The 22,085-nt window shown below is 37.9% G+C and overlaps 1 protein-coding gene across 2 annotated transcripts in view; it reads left to right on the top strand.

Moving 5' to 3' along the window:
- COL6A6 (collagen type VI alpha 6 chain) overlaps positions 1–22,085 on the top strand; it is a gene marked incomplete at its 5' end in the record, with an annotated part of 108,271 nt that overhangs the window by 48,110 nt on the left and 38,076 nt on the right. For both annotated transcript variants that reach the window (XM_080824285.1, XM_080824286.1), the window contains 7 exons: positions 1,384–1,446; positions 3,096–3,158; positions 10,749–10,811; positions 15,169–15,231; positions 16,030–16,080; positions 17,804–17,839; positions 18,721–18,783. In XM_080824285.1, the coding sequence (XP_080680411.1) occupies positions 1,384–1,446; positions 3,096–3,158; positions 10,749–10,811; positions 15,169–15,231; positions 16,030–16,080; positions 17,804–17,839; positions 18,721–18,783 (402 nt within the window). The remainder of the gene's footprint in view (positions 1–1,383; positions 1,447–3,095; positions 3,159–10,748; positions 10,812–15,168; positions 15,232–16,029; positions 16,081–17,803; positions 17,840–18,720; positions 18,784–22,085) is intronic.

Here is a 22,085-nt window from a genome sequence, read left to right as displayed (position 1 = left end):
TGTGGAATAAAATGTTAGAAATATTTTAGGCTACAATTTCAAGAACTCAAATCATAATATGAAGACTTGGGCAGTCCAACCAAAGACTATAAAAAAAAATTGACAAGAGACACTAGTTGGCCCAATTACTATTAAATTTAACTTTGGATTTCATGTGCAAACTAGTAACTCAGTTGAGTGATCTTTTAGATTTTTGTTCAATTAACTCTGAAATCTTACAATTTACATAAACCCTTTATAAACTGGGAGTATGTACAGCAAAACCCTGATACATATTGGACATTCTGAGTGTTTTATTCAAAAGTTTACTGTACCAAATATTGTATCCTATCTTCTTTGTACATGTTGGTGATATACATGCCTCATGTATCTGTAATATTTATGAAAAAGAAATTGTGACTTAGAATTTATGCAATCGAGGAAACACAGACCCTCGGGTTGAAAATACAATGAGGATAAACAATAAATCCGCTCTCAATCACATCATGGTGAAACTCTGGAATGCTAAAGATAAAACATCTTAAACATGACCAGAGAGAAAAAGCATTTTTACCCTTGAAAGGAATAACAAATTAGATTGCAGCAGACTTATATTTGGCAATAAAACATGGCAGAAAACAAAATGATATATGCAGGTACAGAAGAAAAATAGCTGTTAATTTAGAATTTTATACCTAGCTGAACTGTGAATGAGCATGTAGACATTTTCAGACCAACACCAAGAGAGTTAACCATCTACAGACATTACTCAAACATACTTCAAGGTTAGACCTCAACAAAAAGGAAAACAAATCCAGAATAACAGCATGAAATAAGATTGGGGAGAGAACGTGTTGAGAAATTCCTCTGAGATCTAGGAAAAGGCAATTAGCAAGGGACATTCAATCACATCTGTGTAGTAAATGGGGCATAAACTTAGGCTATCCCAATAGTTGACTAAATTATGCTTTTTAATCCTTCCTCTTCTTTGGAATTCTTATCTCTGTAAGAGTTCAAGGGCAATGTGAAGATACTGCTCAAATTTTGGCCCATAGATACTTAATCTATTTGAATATAGTGTTGTAAGATGTCTGGATATTTTTGAAGAAAACGTAAACTGAGTTTCTTCAGGCCAAATGCCCAAGTGGAATACATTACAAACATTACAGAAAAAAAGGAATGTGTGAGTGTGCATATGTATAAAAACTTGAAAGAAAATATACCAACATAGTAACTGTGGTTGTCTCCGCTTGAAGAGATTATAGAAAATTTTTATTTCTTTATCTTTCATTTTTTGCCAAAGATCCTGCACTGACATTGTGGTTAACAGTATATAATCTTGTACATAAAGGAAACAAAATTCTCAGGAAACGGTGTTAACAAGTTGATTCTCTCTCACCACAGGGGAAAACAGGCATCCCGGGCCCAGATGGACTTGAAGGCTCATGGGGACTTAAAGGCCCTCAGGTACATATCAGAACTAATCAGGGTTTGAGAACATAAAGAAGAATCTGGAGTCTTGAGTTCTTGGAATCCTTCAAACCTCTTTGCAGAAATACAGATGTTTAAAGTGTTTTCAGGGAAATAAAGTAAGGAAGCAACAAGACCAGAATTTGGTCTCCTTTAAGTTTTGTCCTGTCAAGAGATGAAAAGAGAATGAATATGCTGGGTAGGGCCCTTGTGCAATGAGTTCAAGCTAGCTAGGATATCTAGGGGAGACCTTGAACCAAAGAAAATGTTGAGCCCCAAAACTGGGAATTTTGGTCAATGTAGCACAGTAAGAACCCAGAACACGCATATCTGGATGGCTGTGTGGTAGAAAAACTGGCTCTACTCTAGGAAAGAAATGTTCCAAATAGAGCTGAAGTCTTCAGCGGAGTGATCTATAGTGTGGCACTCAGCCTACCTTCTTGCTCACTTCCCTAGAGAGCTGCCTCCAGCACTTTTTCCTTTGCAAGGAATAAACCATGGTTGGCTCTTACAAGCAATCACATGAGGGGAAAGAAGCATGTGCCAGAAAGAGCAAAATGTAGCCTGAAAGAATACTGAGAAGGGAAAGGAAGTCCTAGAAAATGCTGAGGTGAAGGAAAGGAGGTCAGACTGTAGAAAATTAGAACCTATTTTTTTCTCTCCAAACTTTGTTTTGAAATCTTGAGAAAAAAAATTTGCTGTTTGGCAAATGCAGGACAAGCAAAGTTTCTATAATTTTTCAAAGTTTTAATCCATATAGTAAAAAAAATAACTATTTTGTGTTGGCAGCTTGGTACGTGGAAGTTGGATGAAATATCTTTAGACATCAGATGAGAAATTGGGTTCACATTTTTACCAAGATTTCAGAGCAATAAACAGTCTGCCCCCTTGGACCTCTGTCTCTTTTGAACTTGATTGGTTTTTTGTTTGTTTGTTTTACTTGCCAGCTGAGGAAAGTTCACGTTTCTTATCTTCAAGTGAGACATTTGCCACTGGGGTTGTGGAGAAACATCTCAATAGATTGGCTGGCTTTATTTCATGCTAAACAAATAATACAACAACATCCCTTCTTCCACCTTACAGACTCTTCTTTCGTGACATAATTTAAAAGGAAATGGAAAAACCAAACACAGCATGAAGGTTTCTCTGCCTAATGTACAGAGGCCACAATTAATAGGCAATATAATATTCTAGAAGTAGAAATATCCAGATTTCATCTACCACATGCTATATCTTATGACCAGTGTTGAGTGTGATTATTGAACAGAAAAATCTTTTTAATATTTTGGTTTCAGATTATGTAATTAAGGATTATTTTCTTTATCACATAAGAAATAAATGCATTTGGAGTCTAAAGATGCTTAGGATGATTAGAGAGCAATCCTGAAAAATTCAACTGTGCACTATTTGTTCAGTCGACTGTAAATGCCCCCAATGGCCTAAATTACAAATTGGACCTTTGTATACACACAAGGAGAGCTCACAGGTCAAGACGGAGCCAAGGTCACGAATAGAGTTCTCTTTCCAGTTTCTGCCCATGTGACTGACTGATCATGTCCATCTTTAATATTTAAGTTAACATTCAAGTGTTCTCTTCTAGAAAGAAAATAATACTTTAATTCTCTGTATGCTCTGTATGTATGTAGGGTCCCAGAGGAGAGACTGGTGTGAAAGGCGAGAAAGGAGGTCTGGGAAGTAAAGGTCCTCAGGTATGTAATGAGAGAAAATGACTGCATCTAGCTTTGATCCTGGCTTTAATATGGATGTCCTTGCAGTTTCTTTTCTGCAGAAGGAGTTATTTACTGCCTGTGAACCAGCAAAATTTTTAGTTCAGTGTTCAATGTGATTGAAGGCAGCATCATATTGTGGTCTATACCTTGCAGGGTGGGCTGTCTTTCTGTCAGACACAGAGGTGGAAGATGGCTTCTAGCCCTCTTTGCCTCAACATCTCAGCCATTACTGTGGGTTAAAAATTCCTCCTCTGTAGAAATCAGGTCATGCCACTCCCCTGATCTCCTCAAGGGCTTCCCATTGCACCAAGAATACAACCTTCTTCAGTGCTCCTCAACCTAGCGACACATGAGAATCTCCTGGGAAGATTATCAAACACTTCACCACCTGGAACCCTCCTGAGAGCATTTAAATCAGAATCTCTGAAGGTAAGGCCAGGGTATCAGTAATTTTAAATTCTCCCCAGGTGATTCTAGTAGAGAGACCCTGTACTGGGACTGACTTTCCCACATCGCTTCACCAAATTTAAAGTATCTGAGAGTCACCTGGACAACTTGCTGAAGTTTGGATTCCGATCAGTAGGTCTGGGGTGGGTCCTGAGGTTCTACACTTCCAGTGAGCTCCTGGTCAGTACTGATGCTGTTAGTTCCCAGACCACACATTGAGTAGCAGATCCCTACATGATCTGGCCTCTGCCTAACTGTTATTATATTTGTTTAGCTTTTTGTCTCCCCTTCTACACTGTAAACTCCCCGAAGGCCAGAAATTTGTCTTACTTGTACTATATCCCAGAGCCTAGAACGACAGGGCTGCCACACAGTAGAGCTCAACGTGTATTTATATAATAAATACAATTATTATTATTATTATTATTATTATATTTACTTATTATATAATAAGTAAATGAATGAATGAGACACAATTGGGATGTGCTCTTGACTAATGGGATAAAGGGAATATATTCCTTTGTGTCTATCAGGCAGTGGTCCAACACATAAGTGACCGTGTTCATCATCAAAATATTTAAGAAACTATTTGCATAAACCTGTATCTTATGATGCAATATTTTAAACCCTATTAATTACTGCTCATCAGGATATTTGTTCCCAGTTTGATGAACGTACTCCTTCAAACAGCATGAAAACTTTAAAAATTTCATTGTGAACTAAATTGAAAAGTAACAGTTTTGTATTCACATCCCGAATCATTAAAAACTTGCTGGCACCATGAGTTAGGATTAAAAAAAAAAAACAAAACAACAACCAACAAATGCCAAGGGAAACATATATCAGGTGATTATTTCATCTTATATAAAATACTAAGATGTAGATGGATTGAAATCCAAAGAACTTGGTAATTCTCTTCTTCTAGAAACCAAAATTGTATCCAAGTGACTGTTGCTCAAATAAGTTATTCCATTTGCCCTGTAGTGTACTTGTCTGAGTGAGACCCCTTTAATCTTGCTCTGGCAAGATTGGTTATAGTTATAAATCATTCAACCTCTTGGCATTGCCAACTATAGTCAAAAGGCACCACTTCTCTCTACCTCTTCCATTTATCTGGCTAGAAACCATGGTTTTCTTTCTTTGCTTGCTTTTCTTGAAATACCCTTGTCAACACAGTGAAAGTGCTATTTCAAAGATGTGTAGAATTTTCTATATTCAGGACATGATGAATGGGATCTCAAAATTATTTTTTCCAAAGGAAAACCACAGGAGACAAACACAACCAAGTATACAAGAGAGTGTTATTCTTTATTGGCTCTATAAATCCACTGACATAGGCTTAAGAACTAGCCTCTTAAGTGGAATAACAGGAGTGGTTTTTGTTTTGTTTTTTAAGTAAGCTCATGCCCAGCATGAAGCCCCACATGGGTCTTGAACTCACAACCCTGAGATGAAGACCTGAGCTGATATCAAGAGTTAGATGCTTAACCAACTGAGCCACCCAGGCATCCCTCATAGGAGTGTTTTTTAACTGAAGACTTTAATTTTTTCTTAGTATATACATTTAGAAAAAAGCATGTGATTTCTGTTGACAGTGTTCTGAAGGCTTATTAATTTATGCAGTGTTGGGGCATTCTGAATAAATCAAAATGTGTTAATCCACCAAGTATATGGCTACGACATGAAAGAAATATAGTCCATGGCACAATGAAAAAGAAGGTATAACTTTGAAAAGAGCAGCATATTCTTTTATACCTTCCTTTGTTCCCCTGTTTGGTTTACCCTAGGGTACTACACTAATGTAATCAATGCCTAGAAAAGGAATGGAAAATCAGACATACTTAGTAATTCCAGTTAGTACTGGAATTATTCTTAGTTGTTTTAGTGAAATAATCACTAATATCACACACAATATCAAGAAATGTTGGAATTATTCCGTGCAAATTTGGAACACAAAGTAGAATTTCTGTTGTCATCTTTATAGAGCATAACATAGTGGTTAAGGGCATAGTGCCTGAAACCAAGCTGCCTGGGTTTGCCAGTTTTGTACCTTCCTAGGTGTGTGGCCTTGGGTAATTTATTTAACCTCTCTGTGCCTTAATTTTCTCTGCTATAAAATAAGGATGGTGGTAATAGGAGCTACCTCATCAGGTGAAAATTAAATGGTTTAATATAGGTTGGTTCATAGAACAGTGCCTGCAATATAGTTAGCACTATGTTAAGTGTTTATTACTACTATATTGCATCAGTATTACCTAATTTAGCAGGGACATTTTATGCCCAAAGCATGAGAGTCTCCAATCCAAGGAAGGCCATGATAATAATAACAGTATAACAATGTGTAATCTGAACTGCAATGGTTGGATTTCATCATTCTGTGTAACCTAGGTTGGATGATCCATCAACCATTCCTTTTACTCAAATATTTGCTGAGTGCTTCCTGTATGTAAGTCCTATATTGTACAGTATATAGTAGGATCCTATAGTAGGATAAAAGCACATGTTCCCAAGGCACATCGGTGGCTCAGTGGGTTAAACCTCTGCCTTCAGCTCAGGTCATGATCCCAGCATCCTGGGATTGGGCTCCCTGCTCCATGGGGAGTCTGCTTCACCATCCCCCTGCTTTTGCATTCTCGCTCGCTCGCTCTCTTTCCCTCCAAATAAATAAATAAAAGATTTTAAAGAAAAAAAATAAAGGACATGCTCCCAATCTCATAAAGGTCACCAACACAAACAAATAGTTGAGATGTGACGTACTAAATGCTAAAATGGAACTACACCAAGGGTAGAGTGGTGGGAGCAAGAACGGTATTAGAGCAGAAGAGTGATTTAGCTTTTGCAGGATAGGGAGGCATTTTCCAGGTGACCAAAGGAGAGGCAGGCATCTGGGAAAAGGAGCCGGGTAATCTAAGAAGATATCAAAGTGAGTTGGGGAACCGTAAATGGCTCAATATGGATGGAGTATAGGATGCATGAAAGATTAGAAGTTGAGATTAGAGGCTGTGTCTTAGGTTAGCACTGTCAAGATCAACATCTCGGATATCTTGGGGTTTGTTCTTGCATTAGTCTACCTCTTGCTGGCTCTTGTCTTTTATTTTCTAAGAATTAGCTCATATTGGACTCTTAAAGACACTGAGCATTTAATCTCCTTGGGTAGCTCCAGCCCAGCCTGACAACTTACTGGTTGTCAGTGTAGGCAGTTTTACACCATGAGCATAAGTGACAGGTTTCCTTTTGAACATGAGAAGATCCTAAATCTCTTGTGCCTGTGCGGCCATATTCCATCCGAAGTCAGGGTGTCCTTGGCACTGCCCCAGTCATTAATCCCAAACTCCTACTTCAATCCTTTCTGATAAGATGCTATCTAAGGACAGTTTTTAAAAACATTTAAACTCTAACCATATCCTATCATCACTTAACACTTGTATTAACCAGTTGTGATTGCAGAAGGCTCTGTGGCAGAGTCAAAACATGAGTAAAGGACCACAAGCCCAAGTCCTGAGAGTGGAGAGTAGATCTGGCCCCAGCTTCCTGCATCAAGCTTGGAGATTCATATTTTTAGAACTCCAGTCTCAGGTGGTGCATGATTAGTAGAGTCTGGGAATCCTGTCCCAGATACAGGTCTCAAAACAACAGAAAGAGTGGCTAAGAGGTAAGTGTAGAGTCAGAATCAGGTTTAGCTCCCTTCTTAGCCTCCTATTTGGTGATTTAGAGTTAAATGCTTTGACAATCTGATTTTTATTTGTAAACAGTAGTGTCAATCATATGAATCTCGTTGTGATTGAGAAAGCATGTATAATGTCAATATGTACTTCTGAGCATAGTGCTTTTCACAAAATAAATGCTCAATAAAAGGCTGCCATTACAACAAAGCCAATAAAAATTTCACCTCTAGCTGGTGCCCTTTTCCTTTAAATGCCCTAATCTTCTCTTTATATTCCATAGATGCTCTTGCCCTCAAATCAAATCAACTTTTTTGACTCCTTGATATCTTGGGGTGGCAGGGAATTTTTTATCTTTCCTTTAAAAACACGGTCCCTATACAATCAGCAGTATTTGAGTAGTTAATACATCTGGGTAACCATTCGTGGAGCTTGAGACCCATTCAAGGAGTCACAAACCCCAGTCTGGTACTTTGTGTGGTCCTGCACAGGAAATAGAATCATGTTTTCTGATGTTCAGATGACCGTGCCCTGTCTGCATGTATACATCCATCAATCTAAGAACTCTTCCATTTTGGAGGGCTTTCAAACAGGATAATCTCTCATTGTTCTTGTGTGTACTTGAAGTGACTACACATGAGGGAATCTCCCTGAAATTTCCTTCATCTCATAGAGCTGGTTATGTTGGAAGGAAGCCCAGAAGGTGATCTCCTAGGCAAGACTTCCAATTTGCCCCTTATTGTCAAGGAGAGTTGAAATCTAATTTATCCTTCTGTGAAGTACATTAAAAAATGTCATATGGAAAATCAAACTAACATCATTTCATCCCTGTTGGGGGCTATTCCTGGATAGGTGCATGGATAGCTAGATGAATGGATGGGTACATTGATGGGTTCTAGGTGTTGTACTAAGTTCCAGAGATAGGAAACCAATTGCATATACCCCTTCCTTCAAGAACATACAGGCTAATATCTAGTAGATGAGAGAAAGAAATAAGTAAACAATTACAAGAGGGAGATTGTGTCTGGACAGAAAAATGAACCAACTAAGGAAAGAATTTGCACAAGTGTGAAGACCTAAGACAACAAGAAGTATTTGATGACTGCAGTTGGTTTGTGCATAAAACATATAGTGATTGAAGTAGTCTCAGATGGCTATGGAGACCTGCAATACCAACATTTTAAGGGATTTTATATATCGATAAATACCATCAACTTTATTCTGAAGGCTACTCAGAATTCAGTATTTCAGAAAAAGTGGTAGCATCAGCCTGACATTCTAAAGCAAAAGGAAAAGGAGAGAAGAATGGATTAGAGAGAGGCCAGGCTACAGTCATGGAATCCAGGAATTTAGACAGAAAGAAGAAAGTCCTGAAGGTAGGTGATAGCAATAGGAATGGAAGAGAGAAGGTAGGTGATAGCAGAAGAGCAATGGTTATAGAAAGGCAATAGAATCTGTAGGACTTGTAACTGATAGGTTTTGAGAGATAAGCTAAGGAAGGGACCTAGGATAATTCCTGTTTCCAGCTTGGGATTCAGGGAGGAAAAGGGTGGCACCATTCCTTAAAAAGACAATATGAAACCAAGCATGACTTAGAGTAAGTATAATTATCTTTGGCAATCAATTCTTATGAGATATCTGAGAGACATTTTAATATACGAGTCTGGCTTTCAGATGAGTGGTTTGAGCAGGAGATCCAGGTACTTAGGAGTTATTTTGTAAAGTAATGGTTATGTGAATCTATGGGGGTGTCACTCAGGAGGAGGGGATTACATGAGAAAATAAGGTCCAAGGATGGAGCCTCAGGGTACATGGAGATTTAAGAGGCAAATGGAGAAGAGATGAGAAAGGGACCAGGAAGTCCATGGTGTTACAGAAATTAAGGGAAAAGTTTCAAAGAATACATGATCAAATTCAAATAAGGTAAGAACAGAAAACAGTCTAATTAGATAGAATATGAAGGTCATGGAAGCTAGCCCCAGGAACTGGTGGAAGTGAGATTTCCAAGGGAAAGGGTTGAGAGCTATGGAAGGTGAAATCGAGATCTTCTTTTGAGATAAAGAAAGGAGAGAAAATTGTGGAAAGATCATTATTATCTTCCCTAAATGACCAATATACTATTCAACAGTCTTTCCTATTAGGAAATTTTTTGTTCAACTTACTATATTTTTAATTTTTTAAAGACAAAAAGGTTAATATAATTTTTTTCTGAATAAGATTTGCTAAGTATCATGCTTACTATACAGATTTGGTTTATTTGTTTTTAAATTCAGCAACCATGGCCAAAAAAGGGGGGGGGGATTTTTTTTTTTTTTTAAGATTTTATTTATTTGACAGAGAGGGAACACAAGCAGGGGGAGTGGGAGAGGGATTATAGGTTTCTTGCTGAGCAGAGAGACCAATGTAGGGCTGATCCCAGCACCCTGGGATAATGAAATGAGCCAAAGGCAGGCGCTTTAATGACTAAGCCACCCAGGCACCCCCTCAAAAAAAATTTTTTTTTGAAAATGATTTCAATTCACTGGTGTTGAGATTATTTACAAGTACCTATATAAACATTTTAACCACAAGATTTCTGTGGCCATGTGTTTGGATATTCCAAAGGAAAAATCTGATCCCAAGTGTTAATAACACAAGAAGGCAATTGGGCTGTCTCTGAATTGGGATTTTTAAGTGTTCAGCTCTAAAACTATCCCAACAAACATGCTTTCTAGAACATTAAAGAGACTTCTGTTATATCAAATAGATTTTCCATATGTGTGTGTGGTATGTTTATCCCTCTGTTCAATTTCTGTTATGTTCTTCAATAAGATCTTAAAGCTTTCTTTATATAGGTCTTTTATCTTTCTTATTAAATTCTACATATTTTATGGTTTTTATTCTTTCTAATGGTAAATGGGAATTTATGTACATTTACTTTTCTAACTTATCAGTGGGAAAGAGAAAACTCTTTCAGAATATTTATCTAGTATGCCTGAACATATCTTGTTATTAATGCTAATTATTTTGGTGAAGTTTCTTGAGCTTTCTATTGGACAAATTATATTGTTTGCAAATAAATAAAAGTTTACCTTAAAAAAAATGCTTTCTACCAAAACAAGGAACCAGACAGAACACAGTTAAAGGCAAATGTCACTTGGAATGCCTTCTTTAAATGTTAGACATTTTAGAAACATCTGCTGTAAAAGCAAAACAGTGAGAATGTAAAATCTCTTTGGAAAAGAAGACTCACAAGAAAGCATGATCATTTAAGCCACATCTGTCATGAATTACTTTATTAATTTTCTTTTATTTACTAGTTTTTATTTGACAGCTGTGATACTTTTTTCCAGAACAGAAATCAATAAAGCCATAGCTCTTTTCCCATCTGTGGTTCATTTTCCTCTTAGAAGAGACACAAAGGATTTAGGGGAAATTTGCTTTATGTTCTGCTATATTTGCAATCCTTGTTTTGTTTCAGGGGCCTCCAGGACCAGGAGGAGAAGCAGGGAATCCAGGCCATTTGGGAAGCCAAGGAAATAAAGTAGGTCACATTCTTTAAGCCCACCAAAGTTAAGGTTTTCTCCTCAAAGTAAGTGTGTCTGGTTGTATTAGCCAGAGCACTTTAAACACAAAGGGGAACCTCTTACTGCCCTGACACCCTGGGTTGATTCTTAAAGAACCAGCAACATGTAAGGACGTGGGTGCGGACCACAGTGAGATCAAGGATTCCAGCTCAGCATAATTTCGTGAGGGGCTACACCCAATCGTAGCTGGGGAGACCTCAGGGAAGAAAGACTGTTCTAGGGGCAGGCCTTCCTTTGCCCCTCTCTTCTTCCCTCCCCTTCTGTCTTCTTTTCTTCTTTGTTTCCTCCTTGCATGCAAACATTTGTGCACACCTTTTAAGACAAAGTCACTCTACTGGTATTCTGTTGGATTAGACACTCAGCTTCAGGAGAGTAGATATCTTTGACTGTTTGCTCACTGATGAATACTTTGAACAGTTCCTGGCATGCAATTGCTTAGTAAATATTTGCTTAATGAAAGAATTTCTGGGTTGTATAATAGATATGACATGGAATCAATCCCCATGGAATTTAGAATATTTTCAAGACAATAATCTATGACATGAAGTAGACCAGAATATGGGTCTGAGAATGGAAATTTAAATATAGTATTAGTGAAGTATTTTGGGGCTCGGGAAAGAAACATCATAGAGGATACAGACTTGGAGCAGACCCTAGAAGATAAGAAAGACTTTGACAAGCAGATTGGAGGCATGAAGGATTTCAGGGAGAAGAAACTAAATATGAAGGAAAGCACAGGGTTGGAAAATCCTGGGTGTGGGTATTTGGGGGGGGGAAATGATCCTGTCTTATAGGCACATTAAAAAAAAAAAAGTCTGTGGTCACTTACTTTATTAGGTAGCAAGTACAGTGTTGTTTATAATTTTTTTAATGGAGTGTTTGAACACAGCCAGACTTGGGAGGATTTTGAATAGGCTACTCAGTGTGGAAATATTTTGAAGGCTGAGGGATTGGCAGCTAGGAGACTAGTGGGTGTGTTCTAACAGTCTCCAAGACAAGCAGCGATTGGATGACTCAAGAGGCTGAGGATAGGAGGGGCTCATGATGATTCTGGAGGACTCTGCCATTAGGGAACTCAGGTAGAGAGAAGAGGGCTAGATGACTTACGGACTTCGGGCATGAGTGTAGTACCCTCCCAGAAGTAGGAAAGTCATGAGAAAGAGTGGTATCAGAATGAAGGGAACCATTTGTTTTGGGGAATAAAGAAAAGAGTTTAGGGCTGGTGGGAGATGCATTTTCAGATGCATTTGGAGTTTTAAGAAGACTCTTGGTGGTGTCTGTTTGTAAGAAGGGGAAGAGGAGATAGTGAATGATTAGAAAAGAGGGGAAAGAAATGCATACTGGATGCTGAGAAGAAGAGTTGAGGAAGGAGAGGTCAAATGTATCAGCTGGTGCAGAACAGATAAGGAAGGGGGAGTGAAGTAACCATTGCCTCTGGTGGCTAAGATGTTCCAAAGAATATTTTCAAAAATGTAGCATTTGAGAGGAGGAGAAAGAAAGGGAAAGAGCCTACAAAGGGACTAAATAATGTCTTGGTGAGGAAGAAATGGATTCAGGGCTATAAACCACTTTTTGAAGAAGCTAGGCTTGGGGGCAAGGGGAGTACATTAATTACCAGTCTAGTACAGACTGAAGCTGGGTATTTGTTTTCCTTTTTTTTTTTTTTAAGATTTTTATTTATTTATTTGAGAGAGATAATGAGAGAGAGCATGAGAGGGGAGAAGGTCAGAGGAAGAAGCAGACTCCCGGTGGAGTTGGGAGCCCCATGCGGGACTCGATCCTGGGACTCCGGGATCATGACCTGAGCCGAAGGCAGTTGCATAACCAACTGAGCCACCCAGGCACCCTGGGAATTTGTTTTCAATGATAGGAGAAACTGTATAGTATGTGTCTGAGCAAAGAAGACAAAAACAGAGAGAAAGAAGGTTGAAGATGTCAGAACATATAATTAATGGAGAAATTCCTTGACCCAGAGGATGAGAATGAGGGCATGAGAAGAGGGGCTAGCTTTGTAATGAAGATCTGCTAAGAATCTCTGAAATGTTGGATGCCAGCTGTTGAGTTGCAAGGACCATTGACTCGAGGGTGAAATGAGACAGATGGAAAACAGGGATAATCAACTCCAACAGGGAAGGATTCCTAGAGCATGCACTGTAGCAATAGTAGTCTGAAAAGGAAAGTTTGGAACAGAGACAACTGCTGCCTTCTCACCCTCAAGATGGCTGCAGGAGAAGTGGTGTCACTGATGAGAATCAAATTTATCTTACAGTGAGGAAAGGTGTAGGTCTGTGTGCAGATGTTATGAATGCATACAGAAGGTTTGCTTATGAAATGAAAGCACTCCAAAGGGCGTGGCAGAAGGAACCAGGAGAGAGGTGGGCAGGAATGGAGGGTTACAGGTGAGAGTCAGTTACAGGTGCGAGTATAAAAGGAAATAGATAGGAGCAGGGTAGTTGTGCCAAAAAGATTATTAATAAGAGAGACTTTTAAAGGGGGGGGGCAAGAATTTGGAAACAAGTGCCCTCAAAGCAAGCCCAAATCCTTTGGGAAGTCCCAAGATAAATTGAGTCCTCTAGATTCATCATTAACTGAGATGAGCCCGAACACTTAATCCTACCTTTTTCCCAATAAGCTCAAGTTCCCAGGGAGGCAAGCTACTTAGCGATTAATCCTGGGCTCAACGCCTGGCTGTATCAATAACAAAGTGACCCTGATCAAGTCATATGGCTTCCCTTGTTTCCCTACCTTAAAGCAGATGTTCTCAAAGTTCACTGTGTATAAGAATCAGATGAGAAGCTTATTTAAAAAGACATATTCTTGGGCTCCATTACCAGAGACTATACTGGGGGCGGGGGGCAGGAATTTCCTTTGCATGTGGACCTCAGGGAATTGTGAGGTAGGTAGCCTCCAAAGAATACTTTGAGAGTCACTACCCTGAAAGAAAGATTTCAGGGAAGGTGATCTTCTGTTTCCCATCCATTGAACCCGATTCTATGTTAGTCTCAGAGTTCAATACTGGTGGACATTTGTCCATTTGTCCACTTTTCACACTTAACTGGGTTGCCTTTCTATCCTTAAAAATGAGTTAACCACTCCCACTCCTTAACTGTGCACTCCTTCTTCCATAGAGTATATTATGGGAAGGACAGAGGGGAATAACTTGACCAACACTACCTCAGCCTAGTGATCAAGGTTAATATCAATAATGATCCTGTGTTGACAGTACGTTCTCTTGATGATGTTGTGCTGAGAATGGCACTTAACCTCTGTGGTCTTTACCCCTAAAACCCATAAAACCCAATTTAATCATGAGAAAAACCCCAGTTGAGGGATATCTTACAGACTATCTGAGTGTACTCCTCACAACTGTCAAGGTCATCAAAAACAAGGAAAATCTGATAAACTGTGTTACAGTCTAAGTGAGCTTAAGGAGACATGATATGGTATACTGGATAGGATCCAGGAACACAAAGACGATATCAGGTAGAAACTTAAAAAAAAAAAATATGAACAAAGTATGGGCTTTAGTTAATAATAATGAATCAGTATTCCTTTATGCATTGTAATAAACACGTGCTACTAATGTAACTATTACAATGTTAATAAGGGAAGCTAGATGTTGAGTATCTAGGAACTCTCTGTGCTACTTAAACATTTCTATAAATCTAAAGTCGAAAATTTTAAGGGTTGTTTTTTTTTTTTTAAGGAGTTAACCTTCTTTTGTAAAGCTGTGTTAACTTTAACTTTCTCAAGTAGCTGGACTTGACTCAACATAATACTGAGATTGATTTATAACCCACAGTAGATGTTCTACTAGTCAGAAGTCAGGAACTGTTGCCATGGATGTCGTGCTACCCTGGTTATCTTGATCAGCACTTCAAGCTAGATTAGTAAGCCTGTTGTCTTTGCAGCAGCCAGATTTGATGGATCATCTTGGAAACAATTTTGTTAATTTTTTTAAACAGTAAAGAGCTTCCTCTTTGACTCATGGTAAGACATTTCCAAGGGTGTGGTCCATGGCACTGAGCTGCCAAGATGGCAGATTGCACTAAACAATGCATCAGACTTGCTGGGACTTCATTCATCAATGGAGGAGACCTCACTGGCCAGCAACAGCAATTCTTTGCATTACTTACACAACTCACAGTCCTGACCACAAATCTGTTGTCACTGTGTGTGATACACATGGATGCAATTGTATAACTAACTGTTGTCTTAGTACCATCACTTCCAATTTCCTTTACAAAACACACACACACACACATGCACAAACAGCAGCAAACTAATAAGGACATGTTTCATTCTGTTTGACAGGGAGAACCTGGAGATTTGGGAGAGAAAGGAGCTGTTGGCCTCCCGGGTCCTCGAGGCTTGCCGGTTTGTGTTGGATCGCTACTTTTGACCTGGAACTTGGAATCTTCTAGTTCAGTAGATATCCCATGTGGTTCTCTGAAGAGTGCATTAAAGATACCACCCCAGTCTAGCCCGATAGCCTTCTGGAAACTGAGATATTATCCTCAACTTGGACTAGTTCCTTAGCCAGCTCTCCTAAGGTGGCAGCTTCCCTGGTACCAAACATCCTGGCTGGGATGCTTTGAAGCTAAATGATAAACTGGACAAAACTTACGTTTAGCATCCCCATAACTCTTCTCCCATTCTTTCCTCCCATCAGAACCTGCTCATCAGAAACCCAGCCCACACTCCCCTAGCGCTCCAGGACTTCTCACAAAGACCTTCTGCAAGGGTCTGACAGTAGCCTCTGGCCAGACATTTAGGAGGTCTTATTCTCATCTAGAAAACTGAAAGGCATTTAAAGTACACGTGTTAAACAGAAGAGCTAACAACACTAACTCCTTCTACTGAGATTATTATATGCCTGAAATTTTCCCATTTAGTCTTCATAATTACACCATGGGTAGTTATAATTTTTAGTCCCATTTTAAGATGATACAAGTGAGCCTCAGGGACAATGCACTGTCTCTCTCCGTCATTGAGAGTTGCCTTTAGTGGCATTATGTTAGTTAGTACCAAATGTTAGTGGCCAGCCCCAGAGAGAGAATCCACTTCTTACTTTGTCCTAATCAAACCAAAAGACTGGGTGTCTTATTCTCATGTGAGGAAGCCTGCCTCCAGTTTGTAGTCTGGGATATTTGTAAATAATGCCTTTGTTTACAGGGTGATGATGGCAACCCAGGTTATGGTAGCATTGGAAGTAAAGGAGCAAAGGTAAGACACATTGACTGGAATCTGGACATTTCCATTTGTTTTCTGTTGCTTGTTTTGGTTTTGTGGTCTTTATTTTTGACACATTCAAGAGAAAAAAAGAAGACAGTGAATAGGGCAGTCTTGGACATTTGGAGATAGACTTTGATAATTTATTTGTTGATATCCCTTGGAGACTGTGGTGAAAGAAAAAACAATTTGATGGCTTAAGGTGCAGGCAACAATTGAAACTTGAAAATTAATTTTCTGTTCCTTTGCAAAGATGTGCAGCCAGGGCCTGACTTGTTCCAACCCGAACAGTGCATCTAATCTTAGCAGCTCTGTGCTAGACTTTACTTAGGGAGGCATTCCAAAGTTCTCTTCTTAATATGTTTAGCCATTGGTAAGAGGTTTTTACAGCGTCTTTCTAAATGCATTGGGCCAAGCAATAGCTCAAAAATAAAAACTTTTAACTTTGTGGTGCATAAACAATTAATCTTGGAACATGAAAAAAATTAAGATGTTAAAAAAATTACAACTTTGTATTTTGAACATTTAAGGATCTGGAAGTAAGATAGATAAATTTACAAAACCAGTGATTCCTATACACTAACAATTACCACTTAGAAACCATAATAACAATACCCACAAAAACATAGTAGAGTTAAGAATATCCTTTCTGCAAAATGTTTGAGACCTACAACAAAAAAATTACTGAAATTAAAAACTTCACTAAATGAAGACGTCCAAATGCTTGTTGGAAGGTTTAAAACATTTTAAAGGATCAATTTAATTCCAAGTGAAATCCCACTAGGAGTGATGCAAGAGGCTGTCTGGAAGGATAAACAAACCCCAAAAAGCTAAAATTTCTTTGAAAAAAGAAATCACTAATGAATGAGACATTTCCACAGAAATTTTTTTTTAGAATAGGGAATTAATTGAAAACAAGTTCAGTATCTGATGAGGGAAATATTGAGTAGCTTATGGCACTGGAATATTAGCCACTCTTTAAAATGAATGTATATGAAGTTTACAATCATGTAAAGAAATTATGTGACAATATCAAGTAAAAAACCAGGATATAAAAAAATCAAAAAGAATATTTAACCCAATTGTGCTAAAAATGCATTTTGGAGAGCTTAAAGAAAATATAGCATTTATAATGGTTCTGGATAGTGAGATTTTAGATGATTTTTCTCCTTTCTATTCTTTTGTATTTTATATATGTTTGAGGAGACTCTACTTATAATAATCAGAAACTAAACTTTAAATAAATTATTTTCATCAAATGGGGATTGTCAGACATCTTCAATTATAGCCCGTGGACTAAGTAAGGTAAACAGAAGCCTAGAAAACCAATGATCAGGTTTAGGCTCTAGGCTTCTCAAATTTCTCCATTGAAATATCTGTTAAGAAGACTATTTCAGAAACACTTGACCAGCTGTCAAGTTTCTGGCCAGCTGTCCTGTTAAATGCCTTCAGTAGGAGGAGAGCTGATTTGTAATTCCTCAGATGTGCACATTTATCCAATTATCTAGGTTGTCATGATATTTTGGTATAAATAGCTTAATTTAGAAATTGGAGCTAGTTTCTCAAATAGTGCTTGTACAGTTTAATTTTTAGTTGTTTTGGCCCTCTCTTGATTCAGAGTGCTAAAACCAAGTAAGGCAGCAGGTAAAATTAAAGTCAGCATAAATCTACCTTGGTGATGTGTGCAAATATTAATTTTCTATACTGTCAATTATAGGGGCAAGAAGGATTTCCCGGAGAAAGTGGACCTAAGGTACCGTGTACTTCATATTAAGTAGAGATCAATTAGAAATTACTCCTGAGGCTATAAAATGTATCACAGGACAATAGAAGGATAATGGTAAAATGAATAGAAAGAACCTTTAGGGGCACATGGGTGGCTCAATCAGTTAGGTGTCCAACTTTTGATTTCAGCTCAGGTCATGATCTTGGAGTTGTGAGATTCAGCCCTTCGTCAGGCTGCACGCTCAGTGTGGGATTCTCTTAAAAGACAGACAGACAGAAAGAAAGAAAGAAAGAAAGAAATCTTTATGAGGAAAATGGGGAAGACAGAAGCAGACTTTTAAAAAAATTTTATTTCTAGTTTTTAAATACGTAAGTAAAGGAAGAAATAATCCTTATTTTTTCTTCTCATGTGGACTCCTCCTCTATCATAAGTATTTTCTTCTTTGCTCAAAGGAAAGTAAAATGTAAGGAAAACCAAAACCTGAATACTTCACCTTGCCAATTTTTCCAATGTGATTATAAGTCACCTTCCAATAATACATTAGCAATGATGCCTTTTACCTTAAGGCTATCACTTTTACTAGAAACATTTACTGAGTTCAATAAATGCCAGGTCCTGTGATAGGATCGGGGGACAAAATAAAGGGCAGTGTTCATGAGTCAAAGGAAGCTGTGTTGTGGCTGGAGAGACAGAGACAGAAGTCAAACAATGAGGCTGCAGCGTGCTGTGTAGAGAGCTATAAAAATGGGGGGGCAGAGAGAAGCGGGGAGATGGCAGACACTTGAAAGAAGACTGTTGAAGATTAAAATGTATATGAAAAACATCTTCATGTTGGAATAAGTTTAAAAACATATTGAGATATAGCTCTTTGATTTTAATAACCATTGTGTTTTTCTGAACTTATCTAGGGTGAGATTGGGGACCCTGGTGGTCCAGGAGAAACTGGACCCAAGGGAGCTAGAGGCAAGACGGTAAGCTTCTTAGATTCTAATGCCTTTCTACCTTGGCTACTTTGGGAAGTCCTTTTCATGCTTTTACAGTCGTTTGAGTTGTCACTTGTTCCCCAAGAATCGCAAAGAGTGTGTGTGTGTGTGTGTGTGTGTGTGTGTGTGTGTGTGTGTGTGTGTGTTTTGAAGGCAAACCTGGGAAAGGGGGATGGGTGTATGACTCATCCTCCAACACCAGCAAGAAGGCAAAGAAGTGTTTGCTTTTAATGAACAAGTTCACCTGTCCTGGCTGCCAATGTACCATTCTCAACTCTGGAAATAACATTTGTTTTAGGAATCCCTATGGTCAAAAAACAGTTTCACCCTGGCAAAATATGGTTAGTTTAATCCCATTTCCCTGGGAGATTTAGTGCAGCCTAATATCCACTGGCATCTTGTTCTTCACTGTTAAGTTTTGTTAAACTGCTTTTAATGATGTACACCCTGAAAGATCCTCTGCCCTTTTAGCTTAAGAGACTATTATTAATTTTTATGAGAGAGTTTCCATTTATGGCTGAATCTGTCCTTGTTATTCCATAGAAGGACTGGGAAATATCCGAAAGCTTTGGATCACTCGTAATGGAGACAAGTGTACAATACAGTCTCACAGGCATCAGCATATTCGGGTTCCAGGGGCTTAGGAATGGATTTTTGTATTTGTTGACTCTTTATATTTATACTATGTATAAAGGACATGGCTGCTTTGTGAAAGACATTGTTCTGATAATTGCCTCTCAGTAAATTTATTTCTTTTCTTCACTGATTGGGTAAACTGATCTTAACACCATGTTAATTAGCAGGAAAAGAAAAAGTGCTATAACCTTGATACTTGAGGTGGTTTTCTTATTTTGTCATCATAGTGAATTTTATTCTGATCCCATTTTTTATTAAGTATGACAAAAGCTTTTTTACAGAGATGAGTTTTTTTTCCCCCTAGCTCATTGTTGCTCTTCTAAGGGATCCTGTAGAAGCTTCTTTGCTCTCCTATGTGTTCATTCTCTTTTGCATTACACTTGATCATTTCTACGTCTTTGACTCTTTCCAGGGTTTTAAAAATTTTATTGAAATATAGTTGATACACAATGTTTCAGGTGTACAACATAATGATTCAACAGTTACATAGATTACAAAATGCTCACCACAATGTGTAGTCACTGTCTATCACCATATAATGTTATTAAAATAATATTGACTATATTCCCTATGCTTTACTTTTCATCTCTGTGACTTACTTATTTTATGACTGGAAGTTTGTACTTCTTAATTCCCTCCACCCATTTCACCCATTCCTCCACCCACTATCCCTCTGGCAACAACCAGTTGATCCTCTGTGTTTATAAGTCTATTTCTATTTTTGTTGATTTTCTGGTTTTGTTCTGGTTTTCTCTTTGCTTATTCCTTTGTGGTTTTATTTTTTTTTTTAGATTCCACATATAAATGAAATCGTATGGTATTTGTCTTTCTCTGACATATTTCACTTAGCATAATACCTTCTGGGTCCATCCATGTTGTCACAAATGGCAAAATTTTATTCTTTCTTATGGTTGAGTGTTATTCCATTGTGTGTGTATATGTACATACATAGTATAATTATATATATATATATATATCTCCTACTGTGTGTACATATATCCATTCTTTATGCATTCATCTATTGCTTCCATATATTAGATATTGTAAATTATACTGCAATAAACATAGGGGTGCAGATCTCTTTTCAAATTACTGTTTTTGTTTTCTTTGGGTGAACAGCCAGAAGTGGAATTACTGGGTCATATTGTGTTTCTGTTTTTAATTTTTTGAGGAACCTCCACACTATTTTCCATACTGGCCACAACAATTTGCATTTCTACCAGCAGTGCACCAGGGTTTCCTTTTCTCCATATCCTTGACAACACTTGTTATTTCTTTTTGATAGCAGTCCTTCTGACTGGTGAGGTGGTATCTCACTGTGGTTTTGATTTGCGTCTCCCTGATGATTAGTGAAGTTAAGCATCTTTTCATGTGTCTGTTGGCCATCTGTACATCTTTGGAGAAATGTTTCTTCAAGTCCTCTGCCTATGTTTTGACCAGATTTTGTATGTGTATGTGCGTGTGTTGAGTTGTAAGAGTTCTTTATATATTTTGGATATTAATGCTTTATTGGATATACCATTTGCAAATATCTTCTTTCTTTAGTAGGTTGCCTTTTCATTTTGTTGCTTGTTTCCTTCATTGCACAAAAGATTTTTAGTATGATAATAATCCCAATTATTTATTTTTGCTTTTGTTTCCCTTACAGACAGATCCAGAAGATTAGTGCCTGTATTTCTTTTAGGAGTTTTATGATTTCAAGTCTTACATTTAGGTACTTAATCCATTTTGAGTTTGTGTATATATAAGACATTGATCAGTTTTATTCTTTGCATGTATCTGTCCAGTTTTCTCAGCACCATTTATTGAAGAGACTGTCTTTTCCCTGTTGTATATACCTGCTGCTTTGGTCATAGATTAACTGGCCATATAAGCAAGCATAGGTTTATTTCTGGGTCTTCCATTCTCTTCCTTTGGGCTTTGTGTCTATTTTTGTGCCAATACCATATTCTTTTGATTACTACAGGTTTCTAGTCTATCTTGAAATCTTACATTGTGATACCTCCAATTTTGTTTTTCTTCCTCAAAATTGCTTCGGCTTCTCAAGGTCTTTGATGGTTCCATACAAACTTTAGGATTACTTGTTCTAGTTCTGTGAAAAATGCCTCTGGTATTTTGATAGGGATTGAACTGAAATCTGTAGACTGTTTTGGGTAGTATGGACATTTGAACATTCTAATTCTTCCAACCCATGAGCATAGGATATCTTTCTACTTGGTTGTATCATCTTCAGTTTCATTCATCAGTGTCATACAATTTTCACAGTTTAGATCTTTCACCTCCTTGGTTAAATGTCTTCCTGGGCATTTTATTCTTTTTGATGCAATTGTGAATGGGATTGTTTTCTTAATTTCTCTTTCTGCTACCTTATTATTAATGTATAGAAAAGCAAGAAATTTCTTACATTAATTTTGTATCCTGTGACTTTACTGAATTCCCTTATTCTAATAGTTTTCTGGTGGAGTTGTTAGGGCTTTCTATATATAATATCGTGTCATCTGCAAATAGTGACAGTTTGACTTCTTCCTTACCAATTTGGATGTCTTTTATTTCTTGTCTGATTGCTACAGCTCGGATTTCCAGGACTCTGTTGAATATAGGTGGTGAGAATGGACATCCTTGTATTGTTCCTGATATTAGAGGAAATGTTTTTG

Source organism: Martes martes (assembly GCF_963455335.1).
Source record: "Martes martes genome assembly, chromosome: 1".
In the NCBI taxonomy this organism is placed as follows: Eukaryota; Metazoa; Chordata; class Mammalia; order Carnivora; family Mustelidae; genus Martes; species Martes martes.
This window is presented reverse-complemented; position numbering and strand designations above follow the sequence as displayed.